General features: G+C 46.1%; 1 protein-coding gene across 3 annotated transcripts in view; it reads right to left on the bottom strand.

Annotated features, from left to right (window-relative positions):
• The window catches only part of CTU2 (cytosolic thiouridylase subunit 2), a 42,758-nt gene that overhangs the window by 2,580 nt on the left and 24,035 nt on the right, over positions 1-16,143 (bottom strand). Inside the window, exons 8-15 of one of the 3 annotated variants that reach the window (XM_030204586.1) lie at positions 14,500-14,635; positions 14,280-14,411; positions 12,897-12,988; positions 12,648-12,748; positions 11,728-11,887; positions 10,772-10,841; positions 8,337-8,395; positions 7,367-7,480 (exon numbers count right to left, since the gene is read on the bottom strand). In XM_030204586.1, the coding sequence (XP_030060446.1) occupies positions 7,405-7,480; positions 8,337-8,395; positions 10,772-10,841; positions 11,728-11,887; positions 12,648-12,748; positions 12,897-12,988; positions 14,280-14,411; positions 14,500-14,635 (826 nt within the window). In that variant the 3' untranslated portion in view covers positions 7,367-7,404. Of the gene's footprint in view, positions 1-7,366; positions 7,481-8,336; positions 8,396-10,771; positions 10,842-11,727; positions 11,910-12,647; positions 12,749-12,896; positions 12,989-14,279; positions 14,412-14,499; positions 14,636-16,143 lie in introns of those variants that run through there. The other 2 variants (XM_030204587.1, XM_030204588.1) reach the window with 2 other exon arrangements.

Here is a 16,143-nt window from a genome sequence, read left to right as displayed (position 1 = left end):
GGACAATGTATTGTGCCATGTGGGTGGGCAAAGCCTGTCAGGCACTAGCTAATGCACTGTGATACTGCAGGATGGCTGACAGAAGGTGAAGGATGCAGTGTCCTAAATTAAGGCCCACTGCTTCAACTTTCTCTGGGATGACCAATCAATCTTCTCAGTTTCACCAGACACAGCAGTCCACATGTAGAACATCAAAGCAATCTCAATACTTCCAGCAATTTTATCCTCATCAATTACCAGGGTTTACCCCAAACTGACTGCTCACTGTCAAACCCACAGGCATATGCACAGCACGACCATGGGAACACAAGCAGCAGGGCCACTCCTGCCCAGACATACGGTTTTTGAATACACACCAGTGAAGGGCAGGCTCCTCCTACATGTCAGAGAGGAATGGTCCAAAATTACAACAGATGTTTGGTTCCTCAATATCATGACTTGCGGGGACCTCTTAAAAATTTAATAAATCCTTGGAGACAGCGGAGGTTCCATGGGATTGGAGAAGAGCGGAAGTGTCCCTCTTCACAAAAGTGGTGACAGAGAAGAAGCTGGAAACTACAGGCCTTTGAAGCCTCACTTCAGCTATTGGAAAAGTAATGGAAGCGATGCTGAAAGAAAGGATAGTGAATTTCCTGGAATCCAATAGACTACAGGATTCGAGACAACATGGTTTTACCAAAGGTAAATCGTGCCAAATGAACCTGATTGAATTCTTTGACTGGGTGACCAGAGAATTGGATCAAGGACGTGTGCTAGATGTAATCTACTTAGATTTCAGCAAAGCCTTTGACTCGGTTCCTCATAGGAGGCTCTTGAATAAACATGACAGGCTGAACTTAGGACCCAAAGTCAGGAACTGGTTGACAAGACAGACACCAGAGGGTGATGGTTAATGGAATTCACTTGGAGGAAGGAAAGGTGAGTAGCGGAATGCCCCAAGGATTGGTGCTGGGGCCGATTCTGTTCAATATATTTGTAGGCAACATTGCCAAAGGGTTAGAAGGTAAGGTTTGCCTTTCTGCAGAATGATACCATGATTTGTATCAGAATGGACACTCCGGAGGGAGTGGAAAACATGAAAAAGGATCTGCAAAAGTCAGAAGAATGGTCTAATGTTTGGCAATTAAAATTCAATGCGAAGAAGTGCAAAGTGATGCACGTAGGGAGTAGAAATCCAAAGGAGGCTTGTGTTAGGTGCTGAGAGGCTGATATGCACTGACAGGACCTTGGAGTGATAGTATCCGAGGATCTGAAGGTGATAAATCAGTGTGACAAGGCAGTGGCTGTAGGCAGAAGGATGCTAGGCTGTATAGAGAGGTGTAACCAGCAGAAGAAAGGAGGTGTTGATGCCCCTGTATGTTGGTGAGGCCCCACCTGGAGTACTGTGTTCAGTTTTGGAGGCCATACCTTGCTAAAGATGTAAGAAGATTTGAAGCGATCCAGAGGAAGGCGACAAAATTGATATGGGGATTGTGCCAAAAGACGTATGAGAAGAGACTGGAAGACCTGACTATGTATACCCTAGAGGAGAGGAGGAATAGGGGAGATACAATACAGACTGGTATTAATACTTGAAAGGCATTAATATAGAAACAAATATTTTCCAGAGAAAGGAAAATGGTATAACTAGACATGATTTGAGGTTGCAGGGTGGTAGACTTAGGAGTAATGTCAGAAAGTTATTTTTCACGGAGAGGGTGGTCGATGCCTGGAATGCCCTCCTGAGGGAGGTGGAGAAGAGGCGGAATTCACGGTGGCGTGGGATGAACACAGGGGATCTCTAATTAGAAAATGAATGGTATAAAAAACAAAGCTTAAAGCTTTGATTGTCAAGTGGTGCTTAGATGGCAACTCTGGCTTTATCAACTAAGGCCGGTGCTGGGCTGGCTTATACGGTCTGAGTCCCGCACATAGCAGTCCGGCTTAGGATGGGCAGTAAAGAGCTTCAATAGAAATTCCAATAATTTGGAACATGAGGACAGTGCCAGGCAGGCTTTTACAGTCTATGTCCCGCAACTGACAAGATGGATTCGAATAGTCTTTGATGGCAACTCCTGTAGTTGGAACATAAGAATAGAGCCGGGCGGACTTCTACGGTCTAGGTCACTGAAACAACGAAGAAAGACCATGATCAAGTATATAATATCATGTTCATTGTTGATTCAGTCTTAAATTGAGAATGAATGAGAGTGTTGGGCAGACTTGATGGACCGTTCGGGTCTTTATCTGTCATCACTTACTACTATGTTACAAATTAAACTTCAATTGCCATCCATCCTGGGGCCAAATGTTTCCTGTTTTTCCTCCATGCAGCCAACATTCGGAAAATGAGGCACTATGCCTTCGCCATCCCATGAACCTTTACAGATGCCCCCTCTTCCTCTAACGTCCACAAGTTCTACAGAAACTAGTTTAGAGACCAAGTACAAGTCATCCCGATTGCACCCCACTGGCGCAAGCAAATTCGGTTCCCTCCCCTCTTTCGGTTATCAGCAGATCCTTTAATCCCAAAAGGAATCTGTCCCTATCTGCTACCACAGCAACAGGATGCTTTCTGAACCCCAACTTCAGAAGTCTCTCACGGCCTGGAGATTGAGCAGCACATTCTCAACTGCCTTTCAGTTACTCAAAAGGTTAAGGGAAAGTAGTGGCCTGCAAGAAAATCTTCCGCTAGAAAATCTTATCAATTCAAATGGAGTAGACTCACCCAGCTGGGCTACACTGCAGCACCAGGACCTATTCCTCTGTATTGTTCCAACCACCCTATCTTGCCTCCGCCAACTTTGCAGTCAGGCCTTAAACTGACATCTGTATGCATTCACCAATTACACTGGCTCCCAGTCAAAGAACGCATTGCTTTCAAAATCTGCACTCTGGTTCACAAAATTATCTACGGCGAAGCCCCGGGATACATGACAGACTTGATCGACCTACCAACTAGAAACACATCCGAATCATCACGGACGTACCTAAATCTGCACTACCCAAGCTGCAAAGGACTCAAATACAAATCAACTTACGCATCCAGTTTTTCCTACATAAGCACACAACTTGCCATTATCAAATTGATGGCCTATCAATTTCCATCCACCCACTGATATCTCAGTTCACGGAGGAGCATCATGAACACAACTCCTCATCTCTCCCCCCCTCCCCCCAAATCTGAAGCTGCTTGTGGACCCTTGAATGATGTACTCGCTCATCTCATGGAGGTCGCCTTTGAACCACAAGGGTTCATTCTCGCTTAAACATCTCAACTGGGAAAACCACCATTGCCATCTAGCCCAAGATTCTGCTTCTAACAATGGCCAAGAGAGGTCACCAGAACCTGTAGGAATCCCAAAATGTAGAAAGATGCCATGCTACAAATCCCAGTGATAAGTAGTGCTTTCCCCAGGTCTACCTTAATAACAGTTTAGGGACTTTACTTCCAAGTATTTGTCCAAACCTTTCTTAAATCTAGTTACACTAACTGCTTTTACCACATCCTCTGACAACAAGTTCCAGAGCTTAACTACCCAACTTTCTTCCAAAAGGCATGTCAGATTTCCACCTGAACTATGCCAGTCCTACCTACCTTTTTTCCTGAGCCATGCTTTACTACTACTACAAATCATTAGTCCATAAGATCATTTACGGCGAAGCCCCAGCGTACATGTCTGATTTAATAGACCTACCACCCAGAAACGCTAAAAGATCATCCCGAACACACCTCAACCTCCACTTCCCTACTTGCAAGGGCCTGAAATACAAGAAGCTACACGCGTCAACCTTTTCCCACTTGAGCACGCAGTCTTGGAATACACTACCGCGCAACCTAAGAGTGATAAACGAACAAGCTTCCTTCCGTAAACTACTGAAGACTCACCTGTTTGAACAAACTTACGGAAAGAGCCAAAACACATAGAGTCCATACTCACTGTTCATCAATGCAACATACATCCACTTCTGATCCCTCATCCCGTAATCCAGTCAATCATACATTTATTCACGGAACTATGTACACCATATGTCTTTGTGTCTAACACTGCCCTTTTAGCTTCCCATTGTCTCCTTCCAATGTTTCTATGTTAATGTCCCATTGTTATATTCCTAATGATATTCGAATGTCTCGCATAACTCTGTACAATGTAATCCATAACCAAGTTGTAACAAATGTATTTCCATTATTCATATCTTATTGAAAGCCACACTGAGCCCGCAAAAAGGTGGGAAAATGTGGGATACAAATGCAATAAATAAATATAGTGCTACCAGTCGTACGCAGCGCTTCACAAATGAACATGAAGAAGAGACAGCCCCTGCACAAGAGAGCTTACATTCTAATTCAGGACAGACAGACAGGACAAATAAGGGTTAAGGGTAGGACAGACAGAAGGACACATAGGGATAAGGGACTATTGAAGAGAGGAAGACAAGATAAAGGTTACGAACAAGTGAAAAGTTAGGAGTCAAAAGCAACATCAAACAGGTGGGCCTTTAGCCCGGATTTGAAGGCGGTCAGAGATGGAACTTGATGTAGCGGCTCAGGAAGTCTATTCCAGGCATAAGGTGCGGCAAGATAAAAGGAACGGAGTCTGGAGTTAGCGGTGGAGGAGAAGGGTGCAGTTAGGAGAGATTTACCTAGTGAACGGAGTTCCTGGGAAGGAGAGTAGGGAGAGATGAGGGTGGAGAGGTAGTGAGGGGCTGCAGAGTGAATGCACTTATAGGTCAATAAGAGGAGTCTGAATTGTATACGGAAACGGATAGGGAGCCAGTGAAGTGACTTCAGGAGAGGGCTATGAGCATAGCGACTTTGGCGGAATATTAGTCGTGCAGCAGAATTTTGAACAGATTGAAGAGGAGAGAGATGGCTGAGTGGAAGACCTGTGAGAAGCAAGTTGCAATAGTCTAAGCAGAGCTGACCCTACACACCCTGGACTGTAGAAATGCCCCCTACCATTATCTCCAGGACTTGAAGGACATTTGAAAGCCATCCCTGCTTTTTAATGTGGAAACTCAAGCGCGTGAAACAATTCTTCCCGAGGGAAACATTTTGCAACCTAATACAATCAATAGTACTAAGTCATTTAGACTACTGCAATGGAATTTATGTGGGATGCAAAGAACAAATCTTAAAGAAACTTCAGACAGCTCAAAACACGGCAGCCAGGCTCCTCTTCGGGAAAACGCGATTTGAAAGTGCAAAACCCCTCTGCGAAAAATTACACTGGCTCCCAATCAAAGAACGCATTGCTTTCAAAATCTGCACTCTGGTTCACAAAATTATCTACAGCGAAGCCCTGGGATACATGACAGACTTGATCGACCTACCAACTAGAAACACATTTGAATCACCACGAATATACCTAAACCTGCACTACCCAAGCTGCAAAGGGCTCAAATACAAATCAACCTACGCATCCAGTTTCTCCTACATAAGCACACAACTGTGGAACGCACTACCAAAAGCCTTGAAAAACACGTACGACCATCTACACTTCCGGAGAACACTAAAAACTTACCTGTTTAAAAAGGCATACCCCACCAATCCAACATAAATGCCTGATCTCTGCAAAAAAAAAAAAAAAAGACATAACACAACCCTTCCAGCTATGATTCCCTTATGTGGCTATACCACATAAACTTTATCTTACCAGAACTTCACTATGTATTTGTTTACACCGGAGTCCGCAATTGCCTCTCCGGTACTATGTAAGCCATATTGAGCCTGCAAATAGGTGGGAAAATGTGGGACACAAATGTAACAAATAAATAACATACAACCCAAACAATCCAGGCATGTTCGTTGCAAACATACCCTTCTCAGTTTGGGGATCAGATTGCATAGATTTCTGCTATCATTTAGCAAACCAACAACCTCTGGGATGGACTGGGCCCCCACGATAAGTCTTAGGTTAACATCTCTTGTGGGCATCTGTAAAGCACCCACCTGGTACATGACATGTATCTTTTCTAAGCATTTCTGCCTTGCCTTTTCAATAATTCAAAATGCAGACTTTGACTGAGTGATTCTTCAAAACTTCTCTCCCAGTTAATCAGGGGCGTAGCCAGATGGTCAATTTTGGGTGGGCCTGAGCCCAAGGTAGGTGGGCAAGGAATTCAGCCCTCCTCTGGTTTGCTCCTCTCTCCACCCCTCCCTGTTCACAAACCCCAAATATGAAATGTTTGAGCTGGCGGGGATCCCTAAACCCTGTCAGCTGAAGATTTCCTCCTCCTCCTCGAGCAGCCAGCACTCTTGCAAACAGCAGCCGGCAGCACTTGCCTCAAACTGATGCTGTTGCCGGCAGGCCGTGCATGCTCGGTGCTTTTGCATGTGCAAAAAGTAAGCATGTGTAGAAGGGCTGGTCTCAGCGTCAGCTCAAGACAAGAGCTGCTGGCTGACATTTGGAGGAGCGCTGGCTGCCCAAGGAAAGACAATCTTCAGCTGGCAAGGTTTGGAGATCCCCACTACTACTACTACTACTACTATTTAGCATTTCTATAGCGCTACAAGGCATACGCAGCGCCACAGCAAGAGCGTCACAATTTTGGGTGGGCCTGAGTCCAAAACGGGTGGGCCCTGGCCCACCTAAGCCCACCTGTGGCTACGCCACTGCAGTTAACTAACAGTAGATGTTCTGCTACACTTCACATTTCCTCTTCCTCCAGCCACCCTATCTAGTCAAGGTGATCTCGACTTTGCATTCTGAGAATGTTCCTGTAGCTCCACTACTTGTCTCCAGAGAAAGCGAGATTACGTACCCATAACAGGGGCTGTCCGTAGACAGCAGAGGAATGCAGCCGCCACACTTAACCTACTTCCCCACCCTAAAATAAATAAATAAATAAAATGCTAAGCTAATATATAGATGGTGAGTGGGAGAAACCCTTGAGTGTGCAGGAAGGCGTTTCTGAGCTGAAGGAGAGTTCTGGCACCCTTGCACCATCAGAGACCTCACCATCAAGTGTGGATACAGTTCCTCACTGTCAGGTAAGCAACTATACTTTCGCTAAAAAAGAAAAAGTTTCCAACAAAAGTAAAAGCTCTTAGAAACTGGCAGAAAAAAAATGGAACGTGTGGTTCCACAAAATATTAATTACAAACAAAAGAAAGCCACAAAGATAGCTCAGAGAAGAAAACTGGAGGTGACCAATGACATGAAATGTATTCTATAAAAAACCGAGTTCTGTTGTTGGTATCATTAGATTGTATGATTGTTGACTCAATACAAAAGTTAAACGGTAAAAAAGAAAAGGAAACAGGTGGCCTGGACATCTAGTAGAGAGGAAACACATCTGAGTTAACTGGGTGCCAGCCAGCTCTGTAAACAAGCTGCCTGGATCCACAGCACATTAAGACAATTCAAAAGGGTCTCTTACTTACTACAAAATGAAGGTGGTGGTCCCACCGCCATTAAGTCGTCATGCTTTCAGCACGTCTTCCAAGTCAGTATTATTATGAAGCAGAAACTCCTGGATTTCCTTCTTCATGGCAGCCCTGAGCAGAACACAAAAGTGAATTCACGGGGCCGTGGGACAGGCAAACGTTAATTCTCCTAAAGAAGAGCCTGGTGCAGTCCATTTAGACTGATCCCAGCTACCTAACAATAACAGCTGAGCATCCAACAAAATACAAACCCAAGAGCAAATAATCAAACATATAAATGGCAAGTGACCAACTCACCTGCAAATGCGCAGTACAGACATCCCTCTCTGTCCCGCCCTCGCGTCAAGACGTGATGACGTCAGAGGGCGGAACAGAGAGGGAAACGGAGTCGGACTGTCAGACGCTGCCACCTGGAAACGAACATCGTACGCACCAACCTCCACCCTCCCCGCCATCGCTCCCGCCCCCCTCCGTATCGGGCCCCCTGCAGCGCTTTCACACTGAGGTGAGAGGCGCTGTCAGGTCAGTGCAGGGGGCCCGGCACGGAGGGGGGAGGGAGCGCCGGCGAGGAGGGTAGCTGGGCATGGGGGGAGGGCAGGGGGGAGAGGGCTGCTGGACATGGGGGGTGGGCAGGGGAGAGAGGATGGTTTGCAAAACACAAATCTCACCCATTTTAACGGGCTTAATGGCTAGTACATTTATGAATAGAAAGGAGTAACTATTTCATAGCAGACTCATTCCAGTGCTCAAACTAGGCCAGTTACTAAGAGTTTCCTAAACCTAGTCAGGTCCACCTCCAAAGCTGGGGACCCACCCCTGAAACAAGAACAGAGTCAAACAGAAAGCATTCCTCTAAAGAAGACAGGATCTGCTCCAGGTACACATTTTACAGAAGAGACACATTCAAACTTAACTCAGGGCAGTCGTGGACTAGACCACTTCACATGCAGCAGAAAGTCTCCAGTACCTGCGGGTTCTGCAGTCAGCCTCTGAGCGGACATAGTGTGGTAAGTGATCCAGCATGGTCTAAAAGCAACATAGAAAGAAAAGCAGTATTATGTAAGCCGTGGCTAAAATTCGGTGCAGTTTATAGAATAACACTTAAGCGGAGAGGTCACGCGTAAATTTAGGCACCGATATTTGCATCTAAATTTACGCGTGGAGCACCCATATCTATATATATAAAAGGCAACCCCAAAGTTCTGAAGCCTCCACGGAAGTTGAGGCGCCCGAGATATCCGGTGTGCCCTGGAGTGTCTGCACCGCCCTCGCGTCAAAACGTCATGACGCATCAAACCGTCATGACGTCGAGGGCGGAGCTATTGACACTCGAGGGCCGAAACGGCCCACAGCGAACAAGGCAAGTAGCTTCGAGGGACGGAGGGAGGGGGCCCCTTGCTAGCGCCCGTTTCATTCCGCTCAGAAACGGGCATTTTTTCCTAGTTGTATAATAATTTGCACCTCCAACATTCTACATCTGGATGCCTGGGTTTGTAACATCCATTCCCACTCATTGCCCCGCACTCACGTCAAAACGTAATGACATCAGAGGGCAGAACAATGAGGGGGAAGGGAACGCTGGAGGCGAGATGATGTCAGGAGGAGAGAATTGCGGGACATCAAGGGGAGAGAGGAAGGGGAGGGCAGGGCAGAGGAGAATTGATGGACATGGATGGGATGGGAGGACAGTCACAGGCGTATAAGAGGCATGGGGAGGCTAAGCCTCCCCAGCCCAACCGTGACCTTCCCCTGGCTGCTGCCCCCCCCCCAAACGCAGCGCTGCCTGGCGCAGCAGCGCTACAGCCAGGCAGCTCTCGGTCTCTCCACTCCTTCCCGCCCTCAGCTCCCCAATCGACAGCCCTGCTCTCCGTTCCTCTCCCCCTTGCGCGTGTTTAACCTTTTTACTTTCAGGCGCAGTGACGGCAGTGAAGAGGACAACACAGCATGCTCGCCTCAGCTTCTCCCTTCCCTCACAGTGTCCTGCCTTCTGCAATGATGCATTTCCTGTTTCCGCGAGGGCGGGACACTGTGTGAGGGAAGGGAGAAGCTGTGTTGTCCTCTTCACTGCCATTGCTGCGCCTGAAAGTAAAAGGGTTAAACGCACGGGGGGGGGGGGGGGGGGGGGGGGGAATGGAGAGGAAGGCTGTCACAGAGCTCAGGGAGGGCAGGGAGAATTGCTGGACATGGAAGGGAGGGCAGAGGGAGAGAAGAGATGGCTGGAATTGGAGAAGGCAGGGGGAGAAGAGATTGCTGGGCAGGGGGAGAGAAGAGATCACTGGACAGGAGGGGAGGGCAGGGGAGAGAGAAGAATTGCTGGACATGGATGGATGGAGGGGACAGGGGAGACAGCAAATTTGCTGGATATGGATGGATGGAAGAGAGGGCAGGGAAGAATGGAGAGTTGCTGATCATGGATGGATGGAGGAGAGGGAGGAAATTTGCTGGATATGGGTGGATGGAGAAGAGGGCAGGGGAGAATGGAGAGTTTCTGGACATGGATGGAGAGGAGGGTAGGGGAGAGAGAATTGCTGAACATGGATGGATGAATGGAAGGGGCAGGGGAGAGAGGAAATTTACTGGATATGGGTGGATGGAGGAGAGGGCTGGGGAGAATGGAGAGTTGCTGGACATGGATGGATGGTGGGGAGGGAAGTCAGGAAGGAGATGCACATGGATGGAGGGGAGGAAAGAGAGGAGAAATGCTGGACATGGATGGAGTCTGCGTACTATTTATCTATTAAAAAATACTGTAAATAAAAATCACAAAAAAAAGAAAGATAAAAAACAAAACATAAGATCTCATACCCCTGGAGCATATTACTCATTATACACCCTTCCCAATTATTACTTATCATGACAGAACATTTCTCCTAACGGTTCCCTTAATCGCCATTACATGATAACCTTGCTAGCGCCCGTTTCATTTGTGTGAGAAACGGGCCTTTTTTACTAGTATTGTATAATTACGCACGTAACTCAAAACCACACCCAAAAAATATCCATGACCCTCCTATTCCTGCGCCACCTTTTTCGGGCCATGACTAAATTTACGCTTGTAATTCAATATAATTAATGCCAATAATTGCTTGTTAAAAGCCAATTGGCAGTAATTGGCTTGTTGTTCTATTAACTTGTGCGTGCAAATCAAGAACATGCCTAAATTTGTGCACAAACGTTTTGGTGACTTTTATAGGGGGTATCTGTACGGTCTAGTGGTACCAAACATACAAACACTAAAAACAGTACAGAAACTCCAAAATGGAATAAGCATCACAGCAAAGACACCACCCAGATCCAGCCCTGTCCCTTATTAAAAGCACAGCAGAGAGTCAGCAGTGATGGCTCAGGCCGTATGCCAACTTCTTGCGCTTCTACTTCAGAAACACGGACGGGTCTACTCACCAGATCTTTAGTGGTCACCCTGCAGCCATAGCAGAGCAGGTCCAGGAGGGTCAATCTTTCATCAGCTCTACTGGGAAACCATAAAGAGAAGAGCTTTTAAATGAGAAGCCAGTCAGTTATTTTAAACTTTGGTTGCTAATGCGTTGAAACTAGCTGCTAGACTGATCTATGGAAAATCGAGGTTCGAAAGTTCAAGACCACTGCGTGAGAACCTGCACTGGCTTCCCGTCAAAGACCGGATAACTTTTAAAGTTTGCACCCTGGTGCATAAAATCCTCCACGGTAAAACTCCAGCTTACATGGATAACCTTATCAACTTACCACCTAGGAACTCACACAGATCATCTCATTCGTACTTAACTCTCCATTACCCTACCTGTTCTGGCCTCAAGTATAAAGTCACTTACGCATCTACCTTTCCCTATGTTGGTGCTCATTTGTGGACTGGATTACCTAAATCTGTAAAAACTACCCCCGATCTTCAGAAAAACCCTCAAGACCAACTTATTTGCAATAGCTTATGCAAAAGTCCCGCCATTGCATCCATAACTACTGAACTGTAACTATCTTAACGACATCCTGAACTCTATTACCCCTTCCCCTTCTCAGTAATTACTCACTGATCTCTCCTACTTCCATGTACTTGATTGTTTGTGCCAATTGATGTATGCCTTTTCAGACTGATGTAAGCCACACTGGGCCTGTTCATGGTGGGAAAATCTGGGATATAAATACTATAAATAAATAAACTAGAATTGCAATGCCTACACATATCAAAGGTTATTTTACAGAATTACTAGGATGTCAGACTAAGGCTTAAGGTTTTTAAGATCTGATGTACCACCCTTCATCAAATACAGCAATGCACTGTACAAATAAAATATGGTTGTTTGCAGTGGGGGGAACAGCAGTTCTAACTCTGGAAGAGGCTTCAGCTAGCACAGCCCAGTCCTTGCCTGGTAGTGGACGAACACCCTTCAGCAGGCTTCCTGCAGCACCTCCTCTCCTCCTCAGAGCTGGCACAGCACTGGTTCGCAGCAGCCTCTGGTAGATCAGGGGACCTCTTCTGAGAGAGATGTTCTGAAACCAGGGTGGCATGGAAAGCGGAGGCCTTTTCTGCAACAAGAAAACCTTGTACCTAGTTTTTAAGGAGAAAAGCACGCACTTGGCTCTCTCTTTGAAAAGCTGCACAGTACAGAATGCCTGTTTCTACGGAAGATTTGAAAATATAATCTATATGAAGTACTTTCCAATCATGCCTGAACATCTCCCCCTTAGTGTGACTGGAATCATGTACACAGTTTTAGATGCTTGGGGATAGGAGGGCAATTTTCAAAACTGGTACTAGATTTTAACTTGTCAACACTAGGAGTGGCCTAGTGGTTAGGGTGGTGGACTTTGGTCCTGGGGAACTGAGGAACTGACTTCGATTCCCGGCACAGGCGGCTCCTTGTGACTCTGGGCAAGTCACTTAACCCTCCATTGCCCGCCGCATTGAGCCTGCCATGAGTGGGAAAGCGCGGGGTACAAATGTAACAAAAAATAAAATAAAAAAATAAAAATAACGTACACATTTAGTGATGATGTCATTATCAAATGCATTTTATCTGAATCACCCTGGTCTTTAAAGGGAAGAGCTTCCCGAGTCTGACAAGCTCTGAGCAGGTTAAAAAGTGTGACCACCAATGAGGGGTGAGACGTCAGGGGCATGCAACGTATAGGATGGTCAAGCTGCAGTGTAGACTAAACTTGGAACAGAAGAGCAATACGAAGATAAAATCAGATGTTACTTTTAACACAAATTACATTTCACGGAGGGCGGTGAGCTTTTTCTGGTTTCCAAAGAGGAAGAGTTGGGGATCTTCTATTAACATACCAATTTGTGTGTCCAAGGGGCAGAGGCAGAAGAGACAGCGGGCAGCAGAGTCACTGTCTGGGCTTTCCACGCTACCTGCCACGTTCAGCTTCTCGCTGGTCCTAAGGCAAAAAACACAAATGCACATCATTCAAAATGGGGTGGGGCAGAGTAAAGCTCTGGCCGTAGCAAAAGCCAAGGGCTAGTGTGATCTGCAGGTGCCTGGTCAAGAGGGCTTTCTTCCTTTCAAAAGACAGCTAAAGGTCCTACCTGAACACAGTGCTGACTGTGGAGGGGAAATCAGACTGCAGCTTGTTGATGAAGGTCTCCGTCAACTGATGAATGCTTCCTTTTTCAGATGGCTGGAAAGCCAGAAAGATACAACAGCACTAAATATTAAGAACCTGAAAGAGATATGCCAAGGAGAGCGAGATCGCAGTAGCATGTTAGAAGATCAATTTAACAGGATGGCACGCTGTCTTCATATCTAGGGTCTCTCCACTCTGAAGCACTATGATGTGCAAAAACAGAATCAAACATAAGATTAGCTATACAGGGTCAGACCAGTGGTCCATCTGCTTCCAACAGTGGCCAATCCAGGTCACAAGTACCTGGCAGAAACCCAAAAAGTAACAAGATTCCATGTGGAATATCAATTAGTAGCAACATTCCATGTAGAACCCCAAAGAATAGCAAGATTCTGGAATCCTAAAGAGTAACAAGATTCCATGTGGAATCTCAAAGAGTAGCAACATTCCATGCTACAAATCTAGCCCAGTAACCTGCTTCCAACAGTGGCCAATCCAGGTCACAAGTACCTGGCAGAACCCCAAATAGTAGCAACATTCCATGCTAACAATCCTAGGGCAAGCAGTAGCTCCCCCATATCTGTCTCAATAACAGACTATGGACTTTTACTCCAGAACGTCTCCAAACCTTTTTTAAATCCAGATACGTTAACTGCTGTTACCACATCCTCCGGCAGTGAGTTCCAGAGCTTAACTATCTTTTGAGTGAAAAAATATTTCCATGTAACTCAATTGAGCGTCCTCTGGTATTTGTACTTTTTGAAAGAGTGAAAAATTTATTCACTCTTACCCATTCTACACCGCTCAGGATTTTATAGACCTCAATCATATCCCCCCCTCAGCCATTTCTTTTCCAAGAGCCCTAACCTCTTTAGCCTTTCCTCATATGGGAGGAGTTCCATCCCCTTTATCATTTTGTTTGCTTTTCTTTGAACCTTTTCTAATTCCGCTATATCTTTTTTGAGATACGGCAACCAGAATTAAACGTAATACTCAAGATGAGGTCGCACCACGGTGCAATACAAAAGCATTATAATATTCTTAGTCTTATTTTGCATCCTTTTCCTCATAATTCCTAGCATCCTGTTTGCGTTTTTGTCCGCTGCCGCACACTGAGGAGAAGATTTCAGTATATTGTCTATAACGACACCTACAACTTTTCTTGGGTGCTGCACCCACAGCATACTGACTAAGGCCAGGCATGGGACCAGAGCTTTAGTCCACTGTTCATGTTGGATAGGAGACAAGGAACCAGTGCCCTGTCTAAACAAGTTCCACTCTACCTACCAATTACAGTATACTCTGAGGAGGAGGAGTGGCTTCAGAGAGTACCCGCCCCCAATACCTTGCTGTTTAATGCAGGGCTGAAGAAAGTTGGAACCCCAAACATCTCGTTATAGGCAGATATTTCCTTCAGAGAATACTCCCTCATGGGACGCACCAACACTACATCCCCATAACGCCCGTCAGAGAAACCCTGGGGGAGAGAGGGAGAGAAGCTAGTATCACGCCTCTGGATTTTTGGAGACAGCACAGCCCTCACAGAGCCCCAGGGTAACATTTACCGTGTCCATGGCCAGGAAGGCTCCCCTCCCCAGGGAGATGTTAGTCAGGAACTTCACAGCCAAGCGGGTACAACTGTCTCCCAGCATCACCTTGGAGTAACCCTGGGCTCTGGCTGTGTGGATAAGCAGGTGGCTCCTGACAGAAAAAGAAAAACAAAAATAGCACAATGAGGAATTTATGTAAAAATACAAATCTGGAATTTTAGTGACAGGTACTGTGCAACCAAAAGGACTGTTAACCTAACAGGTTTTACCAGCAATGACAAGTAAAATATGATTTACACCAAAGAGCTTCAGCTCCACTCATAAAATAATGAGTGGAGTGGAACTGGTGGATGTGAACCGTCTGTTCACGCTTTCCAAAAATACTAGTACTAGGGGGCATGCGATGAAACTATAGTGTAGTAAATTTGAAACAAATCAGAGAAAATGTTTTTTCACCCAATGCGTAATTAAACTCTGGAATTCGTTGTCACCGGAGAACATGGTGAAGGCGGTTAGCTTAGCAGAGTTTAAAAAGGGGTTAGACCGTTTCCTAAAGGCAAGTCCATAAACCACTACTAAATGGACTTGGGAAAAATCCACAATTCCAGGAATAACATGTATAGAATGTTTGTACGTTTGGGAAGCTCGCCAGGTGCCCTTGGCCTGGATTGGCCGCTGTCGTGGGCAGGATGCTAGGCTCGATGGACCCTTGGTCTTTTCCCAGTGTGGCATTACTTATGTACTTATGGGTGGTTGGGAGGTGGGGATAGTGCTGGGCAGACTTATACGGTCTGTGCCAGAGCCAGTGGTGGGAGGCGGCGCGGGTGGTTGGGGGGCGGGGATAGTGCTGGGCAGACTTATATAGTCTGTGCCCTGAAAAAGACAGGTACAAATCAAGGTAAGGTATACCTTTAAGAGGAAGCCAGTGTAAGTTTTCTCTTAGGGGCTTAGCACTTTCATATTTTGTCTTTCCAAATATAAGTCTGGCTGCAGTGTTTTGGGTAGTTTGAAGTAGTTTTTTTTTTTTTTTTTTACCTTCCTCACCCTTGGGCAGCAGTGTCTCACTATCCCCTGAAGAGACTGCGCCTCCGTCAAACCCTGCTTTGGAGTGAGCAGTCGGGAGACAAATGCTCCTTAGGGGTTTCCCAGGGGCTGAAGCTACTGACTGTGATGGCGTCTGTTCAGCGGGAGGCAGAGACTTGGAAGGCACAGTTGCCATCTTTGTGAGAGAGCAGGACAGAGGCCCTGTCCGGAGTGCCTCAATCGGCTATTTTTTGAGCCAGTAAGACCTATATCTTTTATGCTAGAGGAAATTTGAAAGACAGTTGTGTCCCTGGGTCAGACTATTACGTCTCAACTATCGAATCAGGCTGCCAAGATTGGGTCTTTGGAACATAAAACGGAGACTCATGATTCTCATATTTTTTTTTAAATTACATTTGTACCCCGCGCTTTCCCACTCATAGCAGGCTCAATGCGGCTTACATATTATATACAGGTACTTATTTGTACCTGGGGCAATGGAGGGTCAAGTGACTTGCCCAGAGTCACAAGGAGCTGCCTGTGCCTGCAGTGGGAATCGAACCCAGTTCCCCAGGACCAAAGTCCACCACTCTAACCACTAGGCCACTCCTCCACAGAATTCTTAAGACATTCTTA

This window comes from Microcaecilia unicolor, chromosome 5, assembly GCF_901765095.1.
Source record: "Microcaecilia unicolor chromosome 5, aMicUni1.1, whole genome shotgun sequence".
NCBI lineage: Eukaryota > Metazoa > Chordata > Amphibia > Gymnophiona > Siphonopidae > Microcaecilia > Microcaecilia unicolor.
Note: the sequence above shows the minus strand (reverse complement) of the source record. Positions and strands in the feature narration are given on the sequence as shown.